The sequence below is a fragment of the Pyrus communis genome, chromosome 15 (assembly GCF_963583255.1).
Source record: "Pyrus communis chromosome 15, drPyrComm1.1, whole genome shotgun sequence".
In the NCBI taxonomy this organism is placed as follows: domain Eukaryota; kingdom Viridiplantae; phylum Streptophyta; class Magnoliopsida; order Rosales; family Rosaceae; genus Pyrus; species Pyrus communis.
In genome coordinates, this window is record NC_084817.1 from 6,791,883 (window position 1) to 6,818,030 (window position 26,148).

The window sequence follows — 26,148 nt, forward strand, 5'->3', positions numbered from 1 at the left end:
GCAGGTTAAATTGTTACTTGTTAAGACCACGATTGGTGAAGTTGAATTCGCATCAAAATGTGTAAATATTATTATTTTTTGTCACTTCAATAAAGTGTCATCTACTGCTAACTGAAAAATAGCTCAAAGCTTTTTTGCCTAGAAAAAAAACAATAACGGGTCTCCACTTGGCTTAATTTATAGTCATAACCAATAAACTAAGACTATGTTGATGAAATATTGCAAAAAATAAAATAAAAAAGTAAATTGGTTTTGTCGCCAAATAGTCTCGTTTTGAAGGAAAAACTCTAGACCCAACTGTTATTGCACTCAGTCTCAGTTACATTTAGATGAGCTATTTTCTCTGTGGTTTTGATTGTGTAGTGATTCTCACTTATATTATCACAGTATAGAAGGCTATACTAAGAAAATTTATTTCCACATGCACAGTTTTTTTTTTTTTTTCACTACCCACTATTGTTTATTCCTGACATTTAAACTGATTAAATCAAAAAAAAAAAAAATTCAAAAAATGCGTGAACGAGATATAAGAGAAAAAAATAGGGTGCATAAATCATTATCGTAAAGTAAATTGGCAATGAAGTCAATGGCTTGAATTGATTGCCATTTGCCATGGCAAAAGTTTTCAGTCTCTGAAAGCCACATGCCCGTAACATAACATGCAATCTAGCTGTCTTTCTTTATCAAGTATTGTTATATATATAAATGGAAAAAAAAGGGAATTAAAGATAAGAATAAGCTCCTGTCCATTCATAATTTGCTCATCAACGGAGTTCCATATATAGATCTGTTGATGGACACCAGACATGATTGCAGATGATGATTGACTCATCCCCTAAAACATGTACCTTTCTAGCAGCAAATGGAACTCGTTGCAAAATATACATATAAAACTCTACATTCCAATCCCCCAACTCTTGTTCCTGCAAAAAAGTGAAGGGGTTGTATGAGAGAGAGAGAGGAGATACGTCGAGAATTTATTTTGTAACTGATTATATAGTTTTTTATGTTTAACTAACCGGATTAGAAATGTACACAAAAGTAAATATCTAAGAAGATTGTGAATACAAGGAGAGAATCTGTTTTGTAACCGGTTGTATATCTATTTCTGTCAATCTCTCGCTACTAAATAAAAAGCGTAAACAAAAGTATACAATCGGATATGGATACGAATGTCTCAGAGGTAAGAGACATATAAACCATAATAAATTGATTAACTTGCGTGAAGGCAACTTTGTTTTGTTGGAGTTGCATCACATTTCGTCAGCCAAGCCAATATTAGGCCACATGGTCCTTTCGCATATGCAACTTGTTTCATTTATATATGATGTACTAACTGCCCTCTCCATTTGGTGTTCCTATAAAGACATCACAAATGACCAAAAGGAATACGCAGATTTTATTGCATGTGTAAATATTTGTTGAATCAATACTCCATGCCGCATCAGTTTACATCATTTAAATTAACGATTTTACTTACCAAATAAGCCTCACTACTATTCCATTTGACAAATGAAATGTCAATTATGTTGTCTAATCATATTATAACTTGTAGATAGTATATTATAACATAGGAATCAGTAAATTTGACCGCGACGGGAATGACTAGAAACAATTACCTAAGTTGATTCTTCTGAGCTTGCCTGCCCAGGTCTCTCCACCCTTATAATGTACACCTGAAAAGGTAATACTAGTACGTTGCACTTCAAATGAGAACTAATCTGAAAACAAAGAAGATAAGCAAAAACTAATCTAAAATTCAAGTGCAAAACACTTATTTTGCAGCTTTGCCAATCACCTTGAATGTTGTAGGCCGAATCAATTGAAAAACCAATGCATCTCCATCCACAAGATCATGAGCAACTGCAAATCCTTTCCATCCGCCGCTGAGTCCTTTTTTTCGGGCCAAGTATATAGTCGGGTACTCGTTTCCATCCTCATCGATCAGTGTCATAATTTCTTCACCCTTTGGGAGGTGGTTCTTGCAGAAGCTGGCTTGAAGACCCTGTTGCCAAAATGACACATGATATGACTGCAATTGCATACACAATACGAAATAGCACATTGGACAGATACTAATTAAACATGTGAATTCGACAGCACATTGCTACATTGTCCAGCGACCGCCCTAATTTTTAAGATTTGAGAGAGACGGACTAGCGTTTCACTAGTCACACCAACTTAATTACATGCACAGTGCAACGGGTGAGCAGTTTTATACAAAAATCCTAGGATGCAATTATTAGTAAAACCGTTCATTCTATGTTGTATTTTATTTTGTCAGGTTTTCGATGTGAGACTTTAGTTACTTTACATCTTCTAACGTATAAATCACAAATAAAGTGAAACATGTTGTCCAAAAGATGAGGATAATGTGTACCAGCCAGAATCCACCAGTGACATGTGATTGGAGCATTGTCTTCACAAATGTCGGGTGATCGGATCCCAAACTGAGCTCCAATTCGTCGGCTTTCACCATCGCGGCGGCTCTGGCTTCGTCGGAAGCATACACCCGGTTCGCCATATCCCTATGCCGATTGGTGGCATAGCACCTTCTTGGAATCATTACTCGCTCCGCCACAACCTGTCACAAATCATAACAACACAAAAGATTGAAACTTTACACATTCAAAAATATAAAGATTGAAACTTTGAGCAAGTTAGAGGAAAAATAAAATGACCCACTTCTTTGTAATCCGGTGCAGGTCGATTCGCAACCCGGGTGGACCTCCTCACCTCCACCATCTTCACCTCATACGTGCGAGGCTTCCCGGCGCGCTTCATCTGAAAACACAAGAGAAATAGGCAGAATGTGAGGTGTGTTTATTTCATGTATGTGTGTGTATGCGTGTGGGAAGAGAGAGAGAGAGAGAGAGAGAGAGGGAGAGAGGGAGAGAGGGATTTTAAGCTTACAGGGGAAGGTTTGGGAGAATTTGGGGTTTTTTTAAGAGCCTGAGCAAGCAGAGGGAGATTGAGAGCTTCCATTCTCTTCTTGTTTTCCTCCATTCTCTGCCGGCGAGACTCCTCGTAAGACAACTTAGACTTAGCCATCACCATTTTCCCGACAACCAAACAGAAAATTCTCTGAGACTTTCTCTGTCTCGCTCTCGGTTTCTTTAGGGTTTTGGGTGGAAAGAAGGAAGTGAAATGGTGGCAAAAGTTTGAATATTTAAAAGAGCCGTTGCTAGTCGACCGTTGAGTTCCCACTGCATTGAGAAATGTTCTGCACCCACCCGCCCAGCAGTAACTCCTAACTCCTTGTTTTCACTTCCATAAATATTGCCATTAAAATGGGACGTTCATGCACGCAGCTTTTCAAATTCAAATTTCCAAATTTACCATCGGTCTAGTAACTTGTAAATCGGGTGAAATGTAGCAGCAAGTGATTAGATTGAGATACTGACAAAGTAACATCTAAACCGTAATCTAAACCTAGGTAAGTTTATCCCATTGCCAAAGTCAAACAATTGAGGGTTTTAGTTTAATCGTCGCTTGTTGCTTGTCCATGTTAAAGAAATGAATGCGTGAAGCAAATTGATTGTATTGATTGCCATTTTTCACGGCGAAGTTTTAAGTTCCAAGTTTATGAAATTAGAAGCAGAGAAACGGGAAAGATAAGAATAAATCGGATGTCCATTCATATTTGCTCGTGGGTTCTTCATACAGGTCTAAAGGGACACCAGTGAACATTCAAAAATATGATTGCAGATGATTGCTTCATCCGCTAACCCTACAAGGCTCCATTGGTGGTTTCTATTACAAATAAAGCTCACCACTAAACGGATAGCCTGTCCGAAATCCTTTTTACCTGCAATAAGAAGTAAAAGAGCCGTGTGAGAGAGAAGACGAGAAATTAAGATGAACAAAATCGCTTGAATTCTGATGAGGTAAAATTGCTAACAACATTATTTAGAAAGCAACCAAGTCCAAGAGGCAAACAAGGAAGAAAGCCATTCAAAGACAAAATACGCAACTTATGGATTGTTGAAAGCGACCTATGGACCATAAATTCGTTTAGTTACGTGAAAACTGAAGGCAGCTTCGGGTACATCCATGCTAGTATGCTATTCAAGCGAGTCAAGGCATTAGAATTTCGCAGATACATGGTTTCTCCATATAATACAGACAGATGCATAATGCATATGCTCATATAACCTTAATGATATGATAAATTTTACAAGTCTTAAACTTTCGAGGTGTCTTTCTTCTAGTTAACTAACGAATCAACTCTGAAACTAGCTTACAGTTCATTAAGTCACAGCTGTGTAGGCTTTCTATGCATATGGTCAATTAACCTATCTCAATCTCGCAGCACAACAAACATTGGGTTTGATCTGTTGAAGAACTTGGGAACCCATAAGCAAAAAAGTAAGTGTATGACTCGACCAAGAGGCTAAATATGAAATGCACATTTACAAATCGTAGAAAATATCATCAGCGGTCTTAAATGACGAGGAAGCAGTCGAAATCAGATGACATATTGTTCTTCCATAGTCAACGCATAGCTGAAAAGGCAAGAGAGAAACAATACTCGAAATTTACCTTGACAACAATGACCACAAAAAACCCACCAACATTGACGATAGTTGAAGCTTGTAGCCCTATTCAGCTCTTTCCACCCTTAAAATGTACACCTGAAACGACAACATGAGTACATGAAACAAAAAAACTGAAAGTGGAATGCAAAATGATAGGATGATCTCATACAGAAAATAGTATTATGTAGGGCACTTATCTAGTTAATTAATTGGTATCTATTGAAGGTAATATACTTATTTTGGAGCTTAACAAATAATCAGCCTCATTTAACCAAACCAATTGTGAAATACTAAAACTTTTAAGCAGAAACTTGTAAACAGTTGTAATTTTAGTTCGACTTTGTCAAGAAACTTGTAACCAAACCTTGAGTGTTTTAGGCCGAATTAGTTGAAAGACCAATGCATCCCCATCCACCAAACCATGATCAATTGCAAACCCTCTCCATCCACCACTGAGTCCTCTTTTCTCAGCCAAGTATATAACCTCACACTCGTCCCCATCTTCATCTATCAAAATCACAATATCATCACGCTTCGGGAGGTTCTTACTGCAGAAATATTTTGGAAGACCCTGTTGCAGTTTGCAAGCATTAAGTATGCCTATACTGGTGTATGAAATAGACCGTTCCTTCAGACACATTATGACGCAGGATACTGGAGATAATTGATAATACACGTAGGCCTTGTTTGGTGGATAAGGCTGAAATGGATAACCCATTATATTCAAGGTTTATTGAAAGAAGAATTGCAAAAATTGTGTCCAACTTGAAGGCAGAAGATGGAGTACTCATTAAGGAAACTTATCAATACTAATCCCACCAAAATGGTAGGATTGAGCAAAAGAAAAACAGTTCGCCTCTACCTTCAATATACTGAGAAAATAGGGGTTATCCATTTCACTCAAATCCTAGAGCAAAAGAAAGAATAAATTGGTTCTTGAATCAGTTTCGGAGCATATACAAGATAACGGAAATTACAGCCTTAATGACTAAAAAGTTCGTAAATTTTTTAACAAAGAACAAGCATATAGAATTCAGAAGAAACATAGGATGAAAATGTGACATTTTGAGCACAAAAGCAGATTTATTTACCAGCCAGAATCCACCAGTGACATGGGATTGCAGCATCGGTTTCACCATGGTAGGGTAATCGGATCCCAAATCGGACTCCAATGCCTCAGCTCTCGCAGTGGCGTCATCTCTGGCTTCATTGGAAGCATAAACCCGGTTTGACAAATCCCTATGTCTATTAGTAGAATACCTTCTGGTCCTCATCTCCCGTTCCACCACAGCCTGCCACAAACCACAAAATCACTAAAGCTTTCAACTTTCCGATTTGAAATACAAAAAGAAACAAGCACATAAGCATTCAGATGAAAAACAAAAGGACCTACCACTTCTTTGTAAACCGGGGTCGGAAGATTTGCGACCCGGGAGGACCTCCTCACCTCCACGAGCTGCTTCTCCATCGTGTGGGCCTTCGCGCGCTTCATCTGCGTATAAAAGAGAAAACAAGAGTCAGAGCTGATTTTTTTGGTGAGAGAAGGAGGGGTTTAGGTTTTTAGGGGATTACAGGGGAGGGTTTTGGGGAATTTGGGGTTTTCTTAAGAGCTTGAGCAAGCATAGGCAGATTGAGAGCTTCCATTCTCTTCTTGTTTTCCTCCATTCGCTGCTGGCGAGACTCCTCGTACGATAACTTGGGCGCCACCATTTTTTTCCCGAGAAACAAACAGAAAATTTTCTTGGGCCTTCTCTCTGTGTAATTTTGGGTGAAAGAAGGAAGGAAAATGGTGGCAAAGTGTAAATTTGAAAACCCCAGTGCTAGTGGACTGCTAAGTTCCTCGCTACGTTGAGTAATTGATGCGTCACAGGCAAGCTGATTGGTCAGCAATCAACTGTGGGTTTAATGAGTCCGAATCTGCTGTTTCCCAAATCCCTCTGCCCACCCTCTGCCTGTACTGTGGTTGTGACAAGTGTCCAATGATTAACTACAACACATGGTGGCTCAAGCCCTACAGTTTCATGTTATTGCAAAATTTTATTAGCAAGACTAATGTACTATCAGTAGTGATTAGCCAACCACACAATCCCAACAGTTCGGGCTCAATACTATTGGGTTCTACTAAATTACTAATAATACTATTATTGGGGTTGCGTGACTCGCTAATCACTCATTGACATGTTTAACTAGTCTGGTCAATATATACATCGAAGACAATCGATTTGGGTTCAGGCTGCCACCACGCTCGGAGAATTGTACTATTGGATTTCGAAGAAGAGGAAAGTCCACGGCTTTCCGACCCGTATTTGCCCCACGGTTGGTGTTGGCGGGCACACAAGCGGTGGTGGGTATGGAAACATGTTGAGCAAGTACAGCCTGGCTGTCAACAATATCGTTGATGATCGGATTGTTGATGCTAAGGGAAGGTTGGAGTTGCTGTGAGCAGATGATTGAAATAGGCAAAACCGGGTTGGTTTTCAATCCGTATGGTGGGAAAATGAGCCGGATTCCGGCCTATGTGATGCCTTTTCAACACCGTGCCGGGAACTTGTTCAAAGTTCAGTACTCGGTGAGCTGGAGGGGAAGCAAGGTACGAAGCAGAGATGAATTACACAAACGGAAATCAGGTTTCAGATTCATGACCCCATGTGTGTCCAAGAACCCTAGAAGTGCTTTCTTGAACTACAGGGACCTTGAATTTGGGGTGAATAGATTTGGAAACAATAGCTATGAACAAGTGAAGGTGAAGACCGCCGTCGATCCAGAAAATTTCTTCCAGAACAAGAAGATCATCCCAAGTCTTCCAAACTCCCGCTCAGAATGGTATGAACTGAGCTCAAGCAATCTAAAAACGAGTCGAACTCAGACCGCATTGATACTCTATCGCTACCGTCACAAAATAAGGTTCACCATTTCTGCTTGTGTAGGGATTAGAAGAAAAGTTAACACACAAAAAAAAAATCCCAACTTGATATCAACACATTGTTGCATAGCACCACATTCTGTTCTACCGAAAAATTTCACTAGTTAACAACATAAAGTTTACAGGATTAGTATTTGATCAAACCCAAGCTCTTGAGCCATGGCAACACCTCCCCCAATCCTTCTTTCAATCCTCTAGGACTGTAACCCAGCTCGGCCTTCGCCTTCTCGCACGAATACGCCCACTGATGCCTCAGAACATAAACAGTCTGCACCCACAGAAGAAGCACACAACAAAATCAGCACCCAAAATTCAAGCATATACAGAAATTCTGTGTGTAGGACGTCCTGACGTGCATTAATAGTATCGAAATAACAAAAATGCTCAATAACATGCTAGTATGTTTCGTTGGTGCCAATAATAACAACACATTATTGATGCCATATCGACAAAGAACGAAACAAACTCACCGGAGGACTAATCAGGGGAAGCTTCCCAGTAATCCGAGAGAAAAGAACAGACGCCCATCCGTACACCTCAATCAGCCACAATGGGATCCCAAATTTCGGCCTGGCGGTTTGTGTGATCACCGCCGCCACATCGAAAACGTGCTTAAACGACGCGTTTTCGCCTGTCAGCAGATACCTCTCACCTGTTCGACCTTTTGCCATTGCTCTGATATGGCCGTCTACGACGTCGTCCACATGGCTAAACGAATACCTGTCGTTCCCGGAGCCAATGTACCCCGGCAACCGGCCGTTGAACCGCTCGACGATCAACCGAGCGACGACGTTGCCGGCGGTGAGTTTTCCGGGGCCGTAGATGACTCCGGGATAAAGCAGCACCAACGGCAGCTCCTCTTGCTGCGCGGCTCGCAGCGCAATTTTATCGGCGGCGGCTTTCGATCTCTCGTACTCCGTGCAGAAGAACTTCTCGTGATGGACCTGCGTCTCGTCAGCGACGCCGCCGTCGGTTGATCCGAGCGCGAAAAACGACGACGTGTAGATGATTTTCTGTACGGTCTTCGTCTCCCGGACCGCTTGCAGCACGTTCTTCAATCCCCCGACGTTGACCTAACGGAATCGGAAATCAAAATTGACCTAATTTCAAGAATCGAATTCGCAAAAAGATGAAAATTTTTAATTCAATTTAGGATTTTGGCGAATAGTAAGCTTACGGAGAAGAATTTGGAGGGGTCGGGAAGCCAGGGCTCCACGACGGCGGCGGCGTGGAAAACGACGTCGCAGTTGGAGAAGGCGGAGAGGAGGGATTCGTAGTCAGTGACGTCGCCGTAGACAAGCTCGAGGTAAGCGTTACCGGTGGATGACGGTGGAGGAAGGGAGGAGAGGTCGCTGGTGGGGCGGACGAGGGCGCGGACGGAGTGGCCTTGTTTCAGTAGCGCGTGGCATAATCTTCCGCCTAAGTAACCGGAGGCGCCGGTGACGAGTATCTTCATGTCTGATTAAAGTGATCGTCTGCTGTTTGTCCCGGGTGAAGACGATTACTGTTATTTTGACTTTTGAAGAAGAAGTTAGTTGATTCCGCTTCAATGAAGTTGATTTGCGTGCCCAAGTCTTTTTTTTTTTTTTTTGGTAAAAATTAAAAACTAATTTTCTTTATATTTTCTTTTTATTTTACTGAAAATTGCATTCATGATTGAGTTACAATACAATTACCATGAATAGAAACCAAACTTAAAAGAAGAAGAATGTATAGTGTGTGCATCAGTATTCTAAAAACCAAAAACTTTCCTTTCTCCGTGAGAGACCTTCCCTCTGTGAGGGTTAATCTCACCGAGTTGTGTGAGTGGTAGTTCAATTCTAGTGCTGTCGATCCTAGCTTCGGCTAGGATCCGTGGGTTTTCTTTTATTTCTTTCTTCCTCTCTTTTTCCTCTTCCATCCGTTATTTTCTTTCCTGGTTTTATTGGTCGATTTGCCTTCTTCTCTCCCTCTGTCTCTCATCCATATTCATCTAATTTCCAAGCTTCAGTCACCATTTGCCGCGATTTGTTGTGGTGTTTCTAGTTGGTGTGCTTTGATCTGGTGCTTGCACTGGGTTGGGTGTTCCTTGCTGGCAGTGTTGCTCGCGGACTGCCATGAGCTTCTTTCACTTGGCTACAGGTTCTCAGGTATCTGTAGCTAGGCTTGGAGTGACGCTTGGAATTGGTTGTTGGTATTGGTGAGGTAAGGCTTTGTTTGGGGAGCGAATTTGGCTGGATCGACATGCACGGCTGCTGTTTTGATGGTTGCAACGGCGGTTATGATGGAAGACACATCGGCTCCTGTTGTTTATGTGTTTTCTTTGTTTTGGTCTCAACTTTTGGTTGGGCCTCTGTTGTTTGTTTGTGTTTTTTGTTGTTGGACCTCTTATGTTGTAATGTTTGTCGTTGGTAATGCATGTTACCTTTGCTCCAAAAAAAAAAAAAAAAACCTTTAAAGAAGAATGAAGTGTCCGGATCCTCAGAATCAAACCGGAAAGCAGCAGCCACGCTACAAGCGGGGGTCGTCCACTTCGTTCTTCTTCCCATCTGCTGGAGATCCATCTGCTTGATATTAATCTGAATTTGATGGACGCCAAACTCATTTTCTGAAGATTTATTTTGGTACAAGAAACATTATTTTGCTAATTTATTATTTCTTTCTTTTTTACATTTACAACTTCCTCTAAAGCCTAAGGGTTGTTCAGTGTCATGGAACAGCGTCTCTACATTTTTTATGGCGGAGAAGGAGATCATCATCAGCTTATCCTCCGTATTCCAGAAAGAAAGCAAGAAATGAAAAAATAAAGATAAAAACTTGATCTCTCTTATAATCTTGAGCGACGGATGCACTTGATCGGATTAAAGGGGGCATGTCGTCTTCTTGAAGCGAGTGAGCTGCCTTTCCCGCTCAAAGAACCCGATGACGGCTTTATATCCCAATCCTCAACAGTCTTCGGAACACAGACGTCAAAAAGGATCTGCCCAAGAACCCCGTGGGCATTCATGCTTGGAGTTGGCGGGTTATGCACGTGAATTATCCCTTCCTTGCGTTCTTCCTGCATTGACCCAACATCTCTATCTCCCTCGTACTCCATTGAGACGGGCGTGGTGAAGAAGTGATCGCTTGAGGCCAGAGTGACTCCTCGAAACCCATTTGAGCCTCCCCCAGCTTTTCTAATGTTACTCATCGGTTCATTGTCAATGATCTCATCTTGTGTTGCCTGCATGCCCAATGTTTCTCCTTCCAGCCGTCTAATTCTTTGAGAATAAACTCCCGCTGCTTTACCAAGGAGCTCGTTTACAGCAACTTTGTAATCAATTGGATAACGCCTGTAGTGACCTGTGAGTGAAGAATTGAATCAAGTTGTACGATTTTAGAATCTTTAGGTGATGCTCTCAAAAACAGGAAAGAACGTGAATAAATAAGAATTTGGGGAAAAGAATACTGCATAAACTGTAAATTTAATAACACGGTATGGTTGAAAGCTCTACAAGGAGTAGCATTCGTTATAAATAGCCTTCGAGTTTATGTTTAGAAGCAGACCTACGTGAGGAGAGTCATTCCATTTTACTAGTTTAACATCAGCCCCAAGTTCTCGTAAGCGCTGCGAAAAATTATAGATAACTTGATAGGGAGCGAGATCATCATTCTCCGAGCATAAGATGAGATACGGGGCCTGCATGCCCTGCATAAGAATCATAAAGAATAAAGGGAAGAGAAATAAAAACGAGATTTTTAGAGAGCAGACAACCTGGAGTATATTTCATTACTCACAGTGGTGGAGTAGAGAGTCTGCCAGTACTCAGCACGCTGTGACTCAAACCTGTTGAGAAAGAGCGCATCGAGCCCAGATGCAATGCTATGCGCCATCCAGGATGCAAATCTTGGTGGCTTAGATATTTTCAGGACACTTGGGTGAAGAACAAATTTAGCACCCAGATCACTAGTAAAGTCCACTGGACTCGAATCATAGATGTGGCCAGCAATACAGTCTTTAACTAATCGGCAATCATCCTTCAGGGCCAAAAAGTTGAAAATCGAAATGATTACGAATGATCAAAATTGATGTTCATAACTTTCAAAACTGTAAGAACTAGTCAAATGGAACACCCTATATTGCCTCTGACATATAAAATCATTAATAATTACCTAACATTTTTTTGTCATGTTATCATTAGTGAAATGCGAAAGTAAGAAAAAAAGTATACCGGATTCAATTTTGCTTCACAGGTTCCCCCAATTATCTGCCCGAAACGAAAAACGCAGTCAATACTTATCCTCAATCAATTGAAAGCTACTTTACATGACCAGTGAAATCCTTTTAACATTGAAAATACAAATAAAATATGGAGCATTAAGAGTAAAAGGAATTACCTGAAGAACTTTGAGCATACAGGCTTTTGGACCACCAGAAAAAGAAGTGAAGACCACTGGGCAAGGCTTAATCTTCAACTCCTGTATTTCATATAAAAGGAAGTGGCAATTGGTTAACTTTACTCAGGAAAATCAATTAGACAGGATCGTTAGTCTCTCTGAACCTATTGTTGGATAAATGTAATAAAACTGACCTCAACAAGTTCATTTAGAATATCCGTCGCTATAGTTGTAGCCTTTTCGGGGAAGAACCTGAAGAAATCATGTATATCAAACATTAGTCCAAAACCAAAATCATGCAATTTTAATTGAATGATTGCAGCCACAATAACAGACAGATCCAAATACAATAACTCAAGTTCTACAAATGCATATCGCAAAAGCCCACCCATCAAAGTTGAAACTACATCATGTATTCTACGAGTTATTTTGAGCTTTGCAACAATTGAAGATTGAACTTTGGGGCGAATTATATCATCACAGGGAGGAAGATATAAAACACAATGTACTTAGTACTCCTCCTGAAACATTCTTGTACAAAAGAATTATTCTGTCTAATCAATTAAAGGCAGACCTTCCTCTGTAAAATGCCTGCTGCCAATAATGTTTCCCTAAATGCCGCCAACCAGTATAAATAAGTTGCAAGCCGTCGAAATACTATATCTACTCCACAAATTTCCGCATACATCAAGGAACTCGACAACATTCATCCAATACAATTTCTACTCCTCTGCTGTCGAAATACTATTTCTGCAGCTCAATTTCAAAGAACTCCACAAATCGGGAGGGTCTGTCAATTTGGATGGAGTCCGGATTAATGTAATTTATAGTTGGGGCATGTGGGGTACTCTATTTCCTTCACCGTGGTTTTTCCCATGCGGGTTTCACAGTAAGGTTTTAAGCAGCTTCATGCAGCTGCTTAACATAACCCTGTTTTCATCAAACCAAGGAAAAGGGAAAGGGGGGCTCAAAAACATTTCCCACACAAAATCTGTCGAGTACGGAAACATTAATTACCACATACTAGATCCAGCTACCGCTAAATTAACCACAATAACTCCCAAAACACTCAAAATATTAAGCAACCAATTTCCTCCAACGACCCAAAAAGCCATAAGCCATTAAGTGATTAACCACAACAAGTCAAACCCAATTGGAAAAGCAAAAGCAGAAACTTGATAAGAAAAATATCTCCAAATCAGCGAAAAAATCAGAACAGCAACTTACATATTGAGAAATTGGGACTGGCAGACGAGTGAGTTCCAACCCAGAGACGAGTAAAGCTCCACGAAGCTCTTCAGCTGCCTCTCCTGGCTCGACATCCACGCAAACACCACCACTATCCCTTCAATCCCATAGCTCCCCCGCTCCTTCCTCCCCCAATAGCACTGACCCCCGAGCCCCCACATCTCCTCCTCCTCCACCGCCGCCGCGCCCAGCAACCCAAACTTTTCTGCAGAACAAAAAACTGACTTTTCGAATTGGGTTTTTCTGGAAACTGCAGACGATTATTGGGTTGGAGTTCAATTCCGTCAAACGGATGAAGAGATGGAGCGTGTGATTATCTGGTTTCCGTCCCAAGTAAAAAGCTTGCAGCTTTCAGGCGGGGGGAATGGTATGGGCGTATTGCCAGCTTTGGGCATTTTGGACTTTCTGCTAAGTTACCGAGGGACAGAGAGCGCTCTCTCATCTACACTTCGCCACAAAAAAGCGTGCCTAATCCAGTCAGTTTGAGTCGTCAATTACGGAAATACCCTTTCTTCTTCATACGTGGCGGTGGCTTATTAGACGGAGGTGTATGGACGTTGGATAGACTCGGAGTACTATATATCTATACTAACGAGGAGAATGGTCGGTTTAACCTCACAATAAACTAGTAATAATGTAGTTTAAATTCGTATTTGGCAAGATTCGAACTTAAAATATCTCACTTACAAGCGAAAAGAAATATTTCTAAACTGAAGTACTAAATTTGCAAACCAAATAATGTGGTTTTAGATGATTGAATTATTGATTAGGTGTCGATTAACATTCTTATTTCTTATTAATGACACATTATTTAATTCACAAATTTAATTAAAAAAGCTTGACCTACCGAACATTACTCAGACCCATACCCTTCCTTGTGTTTGATTTTTTTGGGAGAGATTAATACGGGTTGTAATGTCGTTTGACTACTTGTCGTTTTCTTTGAGAGGTCCGGTCCATCTCCATCCGCTTTGGTTGGTTTTCTGTTGAAGTAAATGTTAACAAATCTAATTTGTCCTTTGTCCTTTTCATTTGAGCTACATTTTCAACTCAATTTTCACGGCGATTCTCTTTCGGATAGGCTTTGAAACGAAAACGAATGCTGAAATGTCAACAAGCGTTACTGAATACTTGATAATACCTACTTTTAGAACGTCCAATGCCAAAATCAATTTTTTCTGCTTGAATGGGCAAAAACTCTCGCTTTTAATATTTTAGAAAATTTGACAAAGGCGTATTTGAACGTCAAATTAATAGTTGAGAGAGTAAATCGGTACAATTTACCAAAACTAATGAGGCTGATTGACACTCCTTTCATCATCCTATATTTCAAACTCTCCCGAGTCTCTTCTGCCCACAAAATACTCTGTTTAGGCGCATGCGATAAAAATGAAACCTCCCACACACTGCAGAGCCGCACATGATACGAGCACATGCGAAGAGATTAGTACACGTTTCGATGCACTTCAGTCACTTTTTAAGCAGGGAGTGCGAATTTTGGATTATTGCCACTTGTATCAGGACATAAAATCCACATAATTTTGAAAGACCGCGTAGTTAAATAACAATTCATTGACTCAGGTCCGCTAGCAGTTTTTCAAGTGCCTCATTTGTGAGAGGAATGTGCAAACAATCCTGGCCATCAGAATTCCTTTTGGTCTTCACCAACTCATGATCTTTGAATTCCGTCAAATGGGAGTTAAGCGTAAGCTGGCTGCTCACGAGGAACCGCTCTCGACAGGTTGCGTACAGATTATCAATCGGCATCCCTGAACAACACACAAGTTATCAAATAACGGATGGAACGGATTATAGAGGTTAAAGCTCCAAGAGTTAATATAGGCTGCATGGCTACTTACCTTCTTCGTTCGAGTGGGATAGTTGATATTCTGCAAGAACTTTGAACACGCTCTGAGCATTGGATGTCAAACTCTGCAAAACTATTGTAGCACCTTTGGCACTTTGGGTGGTATTTCCATGTGCAAGAATCAGTGGAATGAGCATTCCTTCGACCTTGTATGGTGCAAAGGTAGGAACGTGATGCCAGCACCAGTTGAATTGTGTGTGAACCATCTTCTTGTCCCACACTATTAAATGGAAAGAAGGTGTGATTAAACTTGATGACGTATGAAGTTTTTGTCTTGCAGGGTAACAAAAAAAGGTTTTCTTCTTTAGTTCTATTTTTACAAAGACATAGAGGCAAAGTTTCAGGATCCAACATAAGTCAGAGACTCAGAACCCGATATAACAAATTATAACAAGAATAGACTTACAAAGAGGTGCATTGACATGATCGATAGAGGCCACAATGCGAATATGAGAGCAAGAAGCAACTCGTGCAAGACACTGTTGGGTTTCTGAGTCCCTTAATCCAGGTCCATCAATGTTGTGAATGAGAACACATACTATATATTCGTTTGTCATATCTTCTGATCCATCCAAAAATGCAAGAAGATCATCCATGGACCTAGAACTAAATGGTTGTTGCACTTTTGACGAGCTTCTAGAAGGAGTCCTTTTGGTTTTCAATTGATCCCACAAAAGTTCAGCTAAGGCTACCACAACCTACATTGCAAACATTAGATAACATGTTAACGGACATGGTAATGTTTGTTTTAGCTTCGACCCTATCCCCTTTTCTTCTTTCCATATTACGTCATATTTTCAGACGACAAGGAAGATGGGTTAGGCTGCTTTTGGAGACAACCTACATGAGACAAAGGTGATCCACACATTGTTCATAAAGTTTATAGCAGATTGCATACAATATACTAGGCCAGGAAAACCCGGTAAATCAAATTCTTATTGCCAATAAGATAAAACCACACAACAGGAAAATGTAGAATAATCGCATATTGCTTTGGATGTGGAATAGTGTTCCCTATAAATATTACCTGTTTTATATTTATTCCTTGAAGATAGCCGTTGACAACAAGCACAGAATAATCCGTCAATGATGTTGAAGCAAAATCTTCAAGCAAGGCCTTCTTAGATCCAAATCCATACATAAGAAGGCCAAGACCACATCTACGAACAATAAAGCAAAGGGTGAATAATAACATCAAAATAGCATAACATTAGTAAATAGCAGACTTCAAGTCCAGAACTTAATCAATTGCAGAAAGGATATAATGCAACTCCTTGTAGCCAAATACTAATCCAAATGCCTATAGAAAGAGGGCACTCATTGCCATTGGTGAAAAAACTCCGATGCCAAATGTGGTCGATGATATAATTAAGTACCATAAAGCAGTATAATTTGTAGCATATGCAGCCAGAAGATCATTATGTTCTCATTTCGTAGTAAAATTAAGTCGAAAATCCATCCAATTTGAACATTAGATGCTGAAAAATGGATATGAAATGAAAAATCAACAAACCCAATTGAAATAACAGCGTTTCAAATATTTCTAATCAATCTACGAGTCAGTGGAATACCTCAGTTCAAACGCCCATTCTGGGTACGAACTCTTGTAACTATTCATCAAATCCTTCACCTCTTTCTCATGTTTGGGTTCGATTTGAGCCGCCGCCGCAACCAGTTCCTGCCAAAGTTTCAAGCTTTAACAATAATAACAACAAAAAATGGAAGATTCTGAAAGAATTGAATTCGAGCCAGCGGTACCTGCTCATCGACGATATCGATATCGATATCCGAGAGCTTAGATTGCGATTTCTTGCCGGAGCCGCGGAGCTCCTTTGCCAGAAAGTAGTTTCTGGAGAACCCAAATTCTTCGTTCTCGCCGTCGTTCATCTCCATGGCTTTGATCTCGATCTAATTGCAGCCCCCAAATTGGTACGAGTCTCAGAGGGCGTATGCCCTAGTAAAGCTGCTTCTGCGGTTCTTGATTTTCCCGCCATTTTTCCCTTTCGGAGCGAGTAACTAGACATGGGCCGAGTCCGGCCTATTGGGCCACTTATACTGCTTCCCCTTGTAAGCCCTATGATTGTTTTAGTCGCTTGTCTAACGGCTTGTTTAGATTATAACAACTTGGCTACTTTGAATGAGGAGAAGTTTCTACTCTTTTATTTTTTATTTTTTGAACAAATGATATTTTTTATAATAAGAATAGTTTCACAATGTGCTAGCAATAATTTTGTTCAAATTTATCTTTGGCGATAATTAAACTTAAGACTTTTCACTTACAAGTAGAAAGGAACATCACTATACCATAGTACTAAGTGGCAATAGGAGTTTCTACTTAAAATCATTCGTTGATAGTGTATAGAATTTCGTGTTTATGATCACAATTTTTTATATTATAAATCACTCTAAAGAGTTCTCCTTTGCAAAAATCAATTAAAACTAAGGTCATTTAGTTATCGAATTGTATAAAAACAGATAAGTGGAATTGGTAAAAGCATTACGAACCATCTATGCACAATTCTGATTATAAGCACAAAGCTTTATGATTTGAACACGAAGAATTTTGAGTAAGAGTTTCTACTACTTATTTTAATAGCCAAGCATTGTTCTTTAGGAAAACTTATAAAAATGACTTGAAAATTTTGAGTTTTAACGATAAGGACAAAATAAAGGGTAAGGGGAATAGTAACATGATTGACTTTTTAGTGTAAAAATGTGGTTTTTCGTTAAAGTGAACAGTACTAGGAGCTTTTCGTTAAAGTTCCCTTCTTCTTTATTATGAGCACGTTGAACTTTTTATTATAAATTTGTGTTTATTGGAAAAATATTCGCACAAGTCATATACATTTTAAGTGAAACAATTTCATATAGGGCTTGTTTGAGAAGTGCTTTTAAATAATTGAAAGCGTTTTTAGAAAAAAAAAATGTTTTTGAAACCAATTCTTAGTAAAAAAGCAAGTTAATTTTGGAAATATTTTTGAAGTGCTTCATTCAAGAATCACCAATTATGTGCTTCTTAAAAAAAGCACTTTAAGGGGTTTTAGAACTAACTAAAAAATAGTTTCTTTAAAAGCGTTTTTAGTCATCAAAAATCATTTTCCAAACGAGCCCATATTGTGGTCTTACAGATTGATAGTTCCATATTAAATAATAAGGTTTTAGTGTTATAATCCTCCTAATTATAAATTATCAAATAAAACTATGGCACATCACATCTTTCATTGTTGTATAAAATGAAATACATGCACGTAGCTTGATGGATAGGGATATATAGTCATAAATTAAAACAAAATTAATTATTAATTGAATACTAATCACAATATAAGTAAATATATATTTGTTCAATCAATTCTTGACATAGATGAAATTTTGTTTTTGGACTCGGATGACATTGAAGTTCAAATCAACAAGGTTAAAGATTAGGTTTGCTTCCAACAAAAAAAAAAAATGATTATGTTTGCCATCCTGTTAATAATTTGATGTACCTAACTCAAATTAAGTTTGATTGAGTAACATTTACTTTTTTTGTTCTCACAATTAATGTAATGACCCGTCCCAAATAAATATATATTTTCTCTTCGAATGTGTGAAAATGACAATTATGCCCTCAAGGCTTAGTGACGTGGATGTACGTATATAGTTTTAAATTATTTTTCTCGATGACATAATTAAATTTTACACGTCACAAGCGCGTTGACGTGAGTTAGGGTCGAATCGGAGTCGTAACAAGGAAGTTACGATTAGTAATGCGCGTAAACAGGTAAGTTACAACCAATTATTTGGGCTCCTACCTCCTTGGGCCCAATCAAGTTTTATTTTCTTTCTTCTTTCTGCCAATCCCGTAACCCCCACACACACACACGTGCAACCTTCTTCTCTCATCTCTTCTTGAAAATTCCTTCCGTCCGTACAACTGAGAGCACTTACCCTCAAACTAAACCAAAACTCTACGGATCGAGTTTGATGTTTCCAGATTCCTACTCCTCTCGAGCTCTAGAATCTGGTGATACCTTTTGTTTGGTGATTTGACTTCGAGAATCCGAGATTCCATAAACTTCAGCGAGGAGCTAAACAACTTTGACGTGATCGTGGGATTTGTCTAAGGACTTAAGACTCATGGTAGTCCCCATACAACTTCCTTAGCATATTGGAACAATTTTGGAGTGGTTTGAACATCGGGACACTCGGGTTTATCGAGTTACAGACTTAGCTGAAATAACAAAGGATTTTCCGACCATTTTCCATCAATTTTAGGACCTCAAAGAGGTATGGTTATATTCTCATAGTTGAGAGCTTCGATTCCATATAAAATTTGTGAATTTTGGTGTTGAAACGAAGTAGAAACTAAGGTTTTAAGAATTTCTAGTTTCCGGTGACCTAGCAGCGGCTGGCAACAGATTCTAGCAAGGCACCAGAGAATAAAGGAGCATATTCCGTCAACTTTGACGGAATATACTGACGGCGTCAGGTAAAGTTAACGGTATATGCTATTATTTAATGGAATATTCCCTAACGCCGTTAGGGTTTCCGTCCAACGTGCCATGGCGGGCGAGTGGGACATCGGAAAATTTTTCTAAAAATATTGGGATGCTCGTGGTATTGAGTAAGCCACGATGATATATTCAAACACCCTAATTGAGCAATGTATGAGAAGTTATTACACGGTTTTGGTGATGTACTTTCGAATTAACGTTAAAATAGTTGTTTCACATATAGGTGAGACATTTCCGGAGGACGAGCGTAGCCAGACGAGACTTGGGAGTTACGACCCTGTTACATACCAGTGAATGGGCATTTGGTTTTCTATATATATATATATATGATTTACGTTTTCCCAGAAATTGTTTTAAATGGATTTATGATTTTAAATGCTTTGTCAATTGCATTACATTTTAGAATGTGCACTAGTATAGATATGCATGTTGTTGCTTGAAGTTGCGGACGCTCAGGTAAGCTTCAGGTGAGTATATATTGATGATAGTGGAATGCATTGTTTGTGATTATACGTAGAAGCATTTAGAGCTCATTATCCTTCACCCCAGTGTTAGTGGTCCCGTCCGTGGCCAGGGCACAGTCCTTCACGTGATGTTCACCTCCCGCATTGCACACTCACCTTGGATCCAAGTTTGGTGCACAACCCTGTCGTATATACCACAATAGGTGGTTCCGACTCGTAGGTGACCCGAGATTTATCGCACAATCATCACGTGATCATAGCACTTGAGCATACTTATTTACACCTAGCCTTGTCGTACATACCACAATAGGTGGTTCTGACTATTGTGCAGGCATACCTGATGAGCTATAGGTTCAGCCGTACAGGTCACGTTAGGTGACTCTGACTGACATATCATTTTACATTGATTTACTTCACCTGGCTTACTTATTTCCATGCTAAGATACTTGACATGGCATATATTTGGTTTTCACTATTCTCGAGCATGATTTCTATATACGTATGTATTATTATTTTCTGGAAAATTATATGGATTTTACGGTGAGGGGTTCTTATTTTTGGAAAGAGAAATGGTTTTAAAAACTTTGTTTTTGCTCACTCACGTTTTCTGTTTTAAGCCCCTCCAGGTTCTAGGTAGACGTTCGTGTTGGTGGCTTACGAGGATTCTACGGCAGTTCTGACATACTTCAAATAATGTAGGAACTTTCTTTCCTGTCTTGTATAATTAATACTTAGTCTGCTGGACTGCACTTAGGCTACCTACGCTTTGAGTACTTGTATTACTACCTTGAACACCTTTGCACACTTTTATAGTTATTTTAGTGTAAATTAGTTAGTGTTGGTTTTTTTTTTTTTTTTATTTTTATTTTTTATTTTTATTACTCTCATTTTCATATCACTGTCACTTCCGCATTACGCACATGGCTACGTCATCACCACGTGACGCCCAGCACGCCTCGATTTAGGTCGGGGTGTGTCAATTAATGTATTGTTTCTAACGTATATGAAATTATGAGTTTAATTTAGTCTGATTCGAACTAAAATAATTCAAGTTATACAAGTTGTATTGGAATAACACTAAAGTGTTCGGTGATGATATAATTTTATTTTAAAATGTTTCCAACCTAATTTTTATAAAGTGAGACTCTTCTAACACATCATGTTTTTAATACAATATTTTATATTATTGGCCCAGATTAATGTTAAACTATAACTGTGAGATGATAAAGAGTCTCACGTTTGTGATTGTGATAGTTCCATACCATTCCTCACAAATCTATTACTTATCCTAAAAGAAAACATAGGAGCTGATACACCCACGGCGCACGTTAGCGCAAGGCACAGGAGACAAGGCAAAGAGGTTGATTAAGCTATCCCAACTCTACCGAGCAAACACCAACAATCACGGAATCATCTGAGAAAAACACCATAATCATCACTATCGTCCTAACCTTAATCCCCCCTGGGCAGACCAGGCCACTCATTCTTCATTAACCTTAATCATTATCTTAATCCCTTCCTTAATCCTAATTACGACGATGGCTTTGCGTTAATCTCACGAAATCGCAGCCAAAAAGGCAAGACAAGAAAAGCCCAGAAGCCAAAAGCCAAAAGCACTCATTCCACTGCTGCGTTGGAGCAAAAGACGACCTCGGTCTGTCGTCGGCAGAGGCGAGGCTTCGAAAGTTTTGGGCTTTTGGGTTTTTGATCTGGGTCTGGCTCCGATCGATCTGTGAGGTCGGCGGATATGGTGGGATGAAGGAGAAGAGACGAAGGCATGGCTCGGGTAGGAGGAGAATGGGGATTTAAAGGTAGAGGGAAATGGGCTTTTTCGTACAAGAAGACCACTCTCATCGTTTGCTCCATTAACATTGCCGTTGCTCTCTATGTTCTTCGCTCTCTCTACGCTTCTCTCTACATCTACTCCGATAAAGATACAGGCCCCAGTACGTCTCTCTCTCTCTGTCTAATTTTCTCTCACTAGCTTCTGTAAATCTTGGTTCTTTGAATGATCCACTAGCTATTTGAGGTATTTTTGGAGAGAACCCAGTTGGGAATTTAGCTTGTTGTTTGATGAGTTTTGTTTAAATTTTCCTGCTTTGGATTATCCAGTAACTGTTTGAGGTGTTTTTGAGAGAACCTAGTTGGGAATTTTTGAATTTTTCGACGTTGAATGCTGGTTTAATTGAGGGAATGTTTTGTTTGTGAATTGGTTCAGCTTTTGAGTACACTCCGGATCAGATTAGGAAGATGGAGGAATCAATTCGGATTCGAAAAGCATCTGAACCGGTTGAGCTAATTAGATTGGTAAGATATGCATTTTGAGTTCTCTGGTGGTGGGTAGATCTGTTTGATTGAATCAGTAGAGCGATAGCTGTGAGTCTTTTTAATTTAATGGAGGACTATTCTGTTGTGCTCAAAAGGTGAAGGCACTTAAGAAGGAGCTTTACAGAGAGGCAGCAGTCGAATTGCCACAGCCCTTGAAACTGAAGATGACTAATGAGATAATTGATAGGTTGAAAACCTTGAGGCCCAACGCAAATATTACTGAGCAGAGAGGTCAATGCAGCTCAATTTTATTTTCTTTAGCTCATTTCTTTTTGTTATATGCATTTCAAGCAAATCGTTATGTTGGACTAGAATAGTTAATAGCCATGCAATATCAAATCTGAAATCTTGTATAAATGGTTTAAACATAATTATCTTACCGTGACATTCAACTTTGTCCTGAAATAGATATGATGAATTCATTTTTGAACTGTGTTGATTCTAGTTTTTGTATCTGAAACTACAATTATCGACTTTGATAACAAACTCAAAAAGCTATCAAGTGGTTCTTTAATACTGTCATATTAAGGTTGAATGAAGTGTACCGTTCTCTTGAGCTACCATACAAGTTTCGGTAAAGGAGGAATCCAAAGATTTCATAGCTTTAGTTTAAATCCTTAATCATTAAGCTTCTTATGTTTTACTATAAGTTTATTACCCGTTTGTGCATGCTTTCCCGTTATCTATTTCTTTATGATGTTGCATCATCGTATGGTAGATTTCCTGCTTCCAATATTTCAACTACTTGCTTCAGCTTTCAGAGGGAAATTATCTGTTACATATCCAGAAATAAAATATTTTTAGGACTGAAAGTTAGACGGGTTAAAGTGAAGTTTAAGTAGATTGCATGTGAAAGGATGTAGAAGGTTGTCTGTTTTGTCTTGAGGAACAAATTGCTTCCTGGTATTCTGGTAGCATATAAATTTTCTCTAGATTTTATGTCAAACCTGATCTTTGCAGGAAGGGATTGCTTTAGGCATACTCTGTATTTCTGTAAACACTAAAAAATTGTGACGTAATAGAGCAAACACTTATAGTTTAATGTGGCTTTTTTAGTTTTCTGGTGCCGTGTTTCTTTCTTTGGGTAGGTGGTGCATGATGACCTGGATAACTGTTGTTTCAGTTAACTTTGGAATTACTTAATTTATCCTGTGATTAAGTGGGGCCAATACTGATTGTCTTTTTAGTAAGACTGGCTATAGTTTAGATATGTGTGTATCTTGCATTTTTTTAGACCCTAGATATGTTCCAGTTAAGTGTAAAGTGCTTTCACCTTGTTCAAGTATCGAGTGCTTTCTCACTCGTACATTACAAGTTTGCAACATATTCTCTCATTACTTGTAGTAATTAACTTATCATTTTGATGCTGGGTGCTTAAATAAACAGAAGTAGTTGAAAGTTGGTGCAAGGAAAAACTAAAAGAAGCTAAGCAGTTGGCAACTGAGACTGAGGCTTCAAATTCAACAATTCTTCATGAGGAAGCAGGTATGGTCATTATTTGTGAGCTACATGTGGTTTCTTTTTAGGATTCAGAACTTATATGATGTAGCAATCTATAAACGGTAGTGTGATTGTTTTGACGGACTCTGGTGTTTCCTGTTCTGATTTTGTTTTCTATAGAAATGCTACTAAAAGCTTTGGAATCGGATTGGACTTGGCTTTTGGAAGACATGGGCCTTTGGATTCCTTCTGAAATTCGTAACACGGAACATCATGATAAACCTGAGGGTGAAGAAGACGATTTAGGTAATTCATCAATTTCTGCTCCATGCCCTTCTCTCTATCTTTAGACAAAAGTAATTTGTATTTTCCTTTATGAAATAAAAAGAAAAAGTCATGATCCTTGTCTGGTAGTTTTGAGAAGTTTACTCATTCGGATAGTGGAAACTTATTCCATGTGTTGAATGTACGTATTCCTTTGTTTTTCTGTAGACGAAATTTTGCCTGGCAGGCCACTTCCTCCTGAATGCCATGCAGAAGTTCATACAGATTATGATGGTGCTGCTGTAAGATGGGGACTTAACTACCACAAAGATAGTGCAGCTGACTGTTGTCAGGCTTGCTTGGACCAAGCTAAACGTGCTAAGCCTAATCAAAAGAGATGTAATATATGGGTTTACTGCCCGTCAGAAACTGGTTGCTATTCTCCAGATATCTACGAGCATAAACTTGGAGAGTGCTGGCTTAAATACGTAAGAACTCAACAACCCTTTCATTACAATTTATATATAATTTGATTTTATTGCGTTTTGGTCGTGATTATGTTGATCCAGTTGAGTCTAATGTTTCTTGTTTTCGATCATCAAAATGCAGGCAGAAACGCCTAAACTTAATTTTAAGGACAAGTATTCTGAATCATATAGAGACCGCCATCCATCTGCACCGCTTCTTGTTCCTTGGGCCTCTGGCATTGTTGGTGCACGATAGGATTTCGCCACTCCCAGCAGAAAAGGACAAACCCTTGTCGTTGTAACTTGACCTGCAAAGGCTTACCATGTTCTGGAAACATCACAAAGCACACAAACGAAGGTAACTTCACTGGAATATGTAATCATGGTCTCCCTGGGTTTATATACTTTAGTTCCGTTTAAATTGTTGATTGGAAAATAGAAGAAAATAGGGAGAATTTTTGAAGAGAGGGAAATGGAGCGACTGAAGGTTCAGGGTACGCTCCATGCTTGTTGTTTGTTCACAATCATTTTTTTGTAATACGGATTGTCATGGTGTCTGGCGCCGATGATTCAAGATAAAGAAGTCCTGGTCGGAGGCATAGTGAGGTTTGTCGTTAGACGTTGAAACTCTCCCCGCGAATGAACGAGGGATATGAATTTCTGTCTCTGAACGTTGTGTGATACTCTCTAATTCTTTGGATGATTACACAATGCTCTCTATCTTTAAAAGTAGGAGTACAAAGTTTTCGGTTTCTTGTTGCTCAAGTATCGTTTAGCTTGTAATGCTCATCAATTGTACAAAGGACAGTTGCAAATAACAAAGGCCTGAACAAACTAGTTTTGGAGAGAACCTCGATGGTGCGAGGAAGGTTGAACAAATTTATTAACTCTCGAGAACAAAAGTTCTTTATACTAACAAAGTGTTTGCTAAGAGAACCTTGACGGTACGAGGATTCTCTTCCGGAGAATTGGGTGTTTTTGTAGTGAAGGTCGGCAAATGATTTTAGTGAGGATCGTGTGAGTTAGGGCTGGTTTGGTATTGCTGTGCTTTAAAAAAAAGCTGTTTCTGTTGTGCTGTGAGAATAAGCAGTTGTGAAATAAAGCAGTAGAGTGTTTGGTAAACTTTTTTGTAAAAGTGCTTTTGAAAAAAAAAAAAACAGTATTATAGTGTTTGGTAAACTTTTATGTAAAACAGATGTGAAAAAAAGCCGGTTTTTCAAAGTTGGGTTTTGCAGATTCTTGTTTTTGGTTTTTTTTCACCCAAAACTGTGAAAAATAGCTGAAGCTGAATGTTTATCAAACACAAAAACAGCTCCCAGCTTTTTTTTTATACTAGCTTTTTTCATAATTACCTCAGTACCAAACCAAGTCTTAGTTGGACAATAAAACCACCTTACTAAACAAATACTTTAGCTAATAAGTGCTTATGCTAGCAATGATTTTACCTAAACGGTTGAAAAGTATTTGACAGTGCTTCGTGAATGAATCATCTGACATGTACCTCTTCATAAAGTAGTTTCATGAACCACAAGTACTTTTTGGAATTATTTTTAAAATGATTGAAAATGTTTTTCATGAAAATACTTCGGGAATTCATCCTTTATAATAATATAAATAAACTTCAAGTACTTTTAAAATTCAAAATACTGTCACAAAAAAAAAGAGCGTTTAGTTATTTTAAAAGTGAGCTAAAAATTTTCGATTAAACTCAATTACAAATGTTTTTGGCACTCGAGGGAACAATCTCCTGCATGCCCAAA

At 39.0% G+C, this 26,148-nt stretch overlaps 7 protein-coding genes across 7 annotated transcripts; 2 read left to right on the forward strand and 5 right to left on the reverse strand.

Moving 5' to 3' along the window:
- Positions 1 to 548: 548 nt before the first annotated feature.
- On the reverse strand, positions 549 to 3,115 carry LOC137718852 (B3 domain-containing protein At5g42700-like). Its single transcript, XM_068458382.1, has 6 exons — positions 2,914 to 3,115; positions 2,686 to 2,784; positions 2,381 to 2,584; positions 1,799 to 2,005; positions 1,620 to 1,676; positions 549 to 923 (listed from the first exon to the last, which is right to left on the reverse strand). Exons 1-5 carry the CDS (start codon positions 3,055 to 3,057, stop codon positions 1,620 to 1,622), a joined length of 711 nt encoding a protein of 236 aa, XP_068314483.1. The 5' UTR covers positions 3,058 to 3,115; the 3' UTR covers positions 549 to 923.
- Positions 3,116 to 4,537: 1,422 nt separating this feature from the next.
- On the reverse strand, positions 4,538 to 6,274 carry LOC137716782 (B3 domain-containing protein At3g19184-like). The gene is made up of 5 exons (XM_068456162.1): positions 6,111 to 6,274; positions 5,932 to 6,030; positions 5,630 to 5,830; positions 4,903 to 5,109; positions 4,538 to 4,634 (listed from the first exon to the last, which is right to left on the reverse strand). Exons 1-5 carry the CDS (start codon positions 6,246 to 6,248, stop codon positions 4,602 to 4,604), a joined length of 678 nt encoding a protein of 225 aa, XP_068312263.1. The 5' UTR covers positions 6,249 to 6,274; the 3' UTR covers positions 4,538 to 4,601.
- A 710-nt stretch (positions 6,275 to 6,984) lies between these two features.
- On the forward strand, positions 6,985 to 7,472 carry LOC137716964 (berberine bridge enzyme-like 19). Its single transcript, XM_068456298.1, has 2 exons — positions 6,985 to 7,361; positions 7,466 to 7,472. Exons 1-2 carry the CDS (start codon positions 6,985 to 6,987, stop codon positions 7,470 to 7,472), a joined length of 384 nt encoding a protein of 127 aa, XP_068312399.1.
- Positions 7,473 to 7,494: 22 nt separating this feature from the next.
- Positions 7,495 to 8,986, reverse strand: LOC137718398 (uncharacterized). The gene is made up of 3 exons (XM_068457936.1): positions 8,639 to 8,986; positions 7,932 to 8,534; positions 7,495 to 7,729 (listed from the first exon to the last, which is right to left on the reverse strand). The coding sequence occupies exons 1-3, from the start codon at positions 8,915 to 8,917 to the stop codon at positions 7,589 to 7,591; spliced, it is 1,023 nt and encodes a 340-aa protein (XP_068314037.1). The 5' UTR covers positions 8,918 to 8,986; the 3' UTR covers positions 7,495 to 7,588.
- A 918-nt stretch (positions 8,987 to 9,904) lies between these two features.
- On the reverse strand, positions 9,905 to 13,500 carry LOC137718319 (uncharacterized). Its single transcript, XM_068457843.1, has 7 exons — positions 13,045 to 13,500; positions 12,012 to 12,069; positions 11,818 to 11,898; positions 11,652 to 11,687; positions 11,218 to 11,457; positions 10,987 to 11,128; positions 9,905 to 10,782 (listed from the first exon to the last, which is right to left on the reverse strand). The coding sequence occupies exons 1-7, from the start codon at positions 13,224 to 13,226 to the stop codon at positions 10,268 to 10,270; spliced, it is 1,254 nt and encodes a 417-aa protein (XP_068313944.1). The 5' UTR covers positions 13,227 to 13,500; the 3' UTR covers positions 9,905 to 10,267.
- Positions 13,501 to 14,302: 802 nt separating this feature from the next.
- On the reverse strand, positions 14,303 to 16,889 carry LOC137718850 (origin of replication complex subunit 2-like). The gene is made up of 6 exons (XM_068458381.1): positions 16,691 to 16,889; positions 16,504 to 16,610; positions 15,960 to 16,092; positions 15,339 to 15,630; positions 14,925 to 15,152; positions 14,303 to 14,834 (listed from the first exon to the last, which is right to left on the reverse strand). The coding sequence occupies exons 1-6, from the start codon at positions 16,823 to 16,825 to the stop codon at positions 14,635 to 14,637; spliced, it is 1,095 nt and encodes a 364-aa protein (XP_068314482.1). The 5' UTR covers positions 16,826 to 16,889; the 3' UTR covers positions 14,303 to 14,634.
- A 4,338-nt stretch (positions 16,890 to 21,227) lies between these two features.
- On the forward strand, positions 21,228 to 25,117 carry LOC137717657 (uncharacterized). The gene is made up of 7 exons (XM_068457080.1): positions 21,228 to 21,835; positions 22,108 to 22,196; positions 22,313 to 22,448; positions 23,604 to 23,702; positions 23,838 to 23,963; positions 24,150 to 24,409; positions 24,531 to 25,117. Exons 1-7 carry the CDS (start codon positions 21,667 to 21,669, stop codon positions 24,642 to 24,644), a joined length of 993 nt encoding a protein of 330 aa, XP_068313181.1. The 5' UTR covers positions 21,228 to 21,666; the 3' UTR covers positions 24,645 to 25,117.
- Positions 25,118 to 26,148: the final 1,031 nt, after the last annotated feature.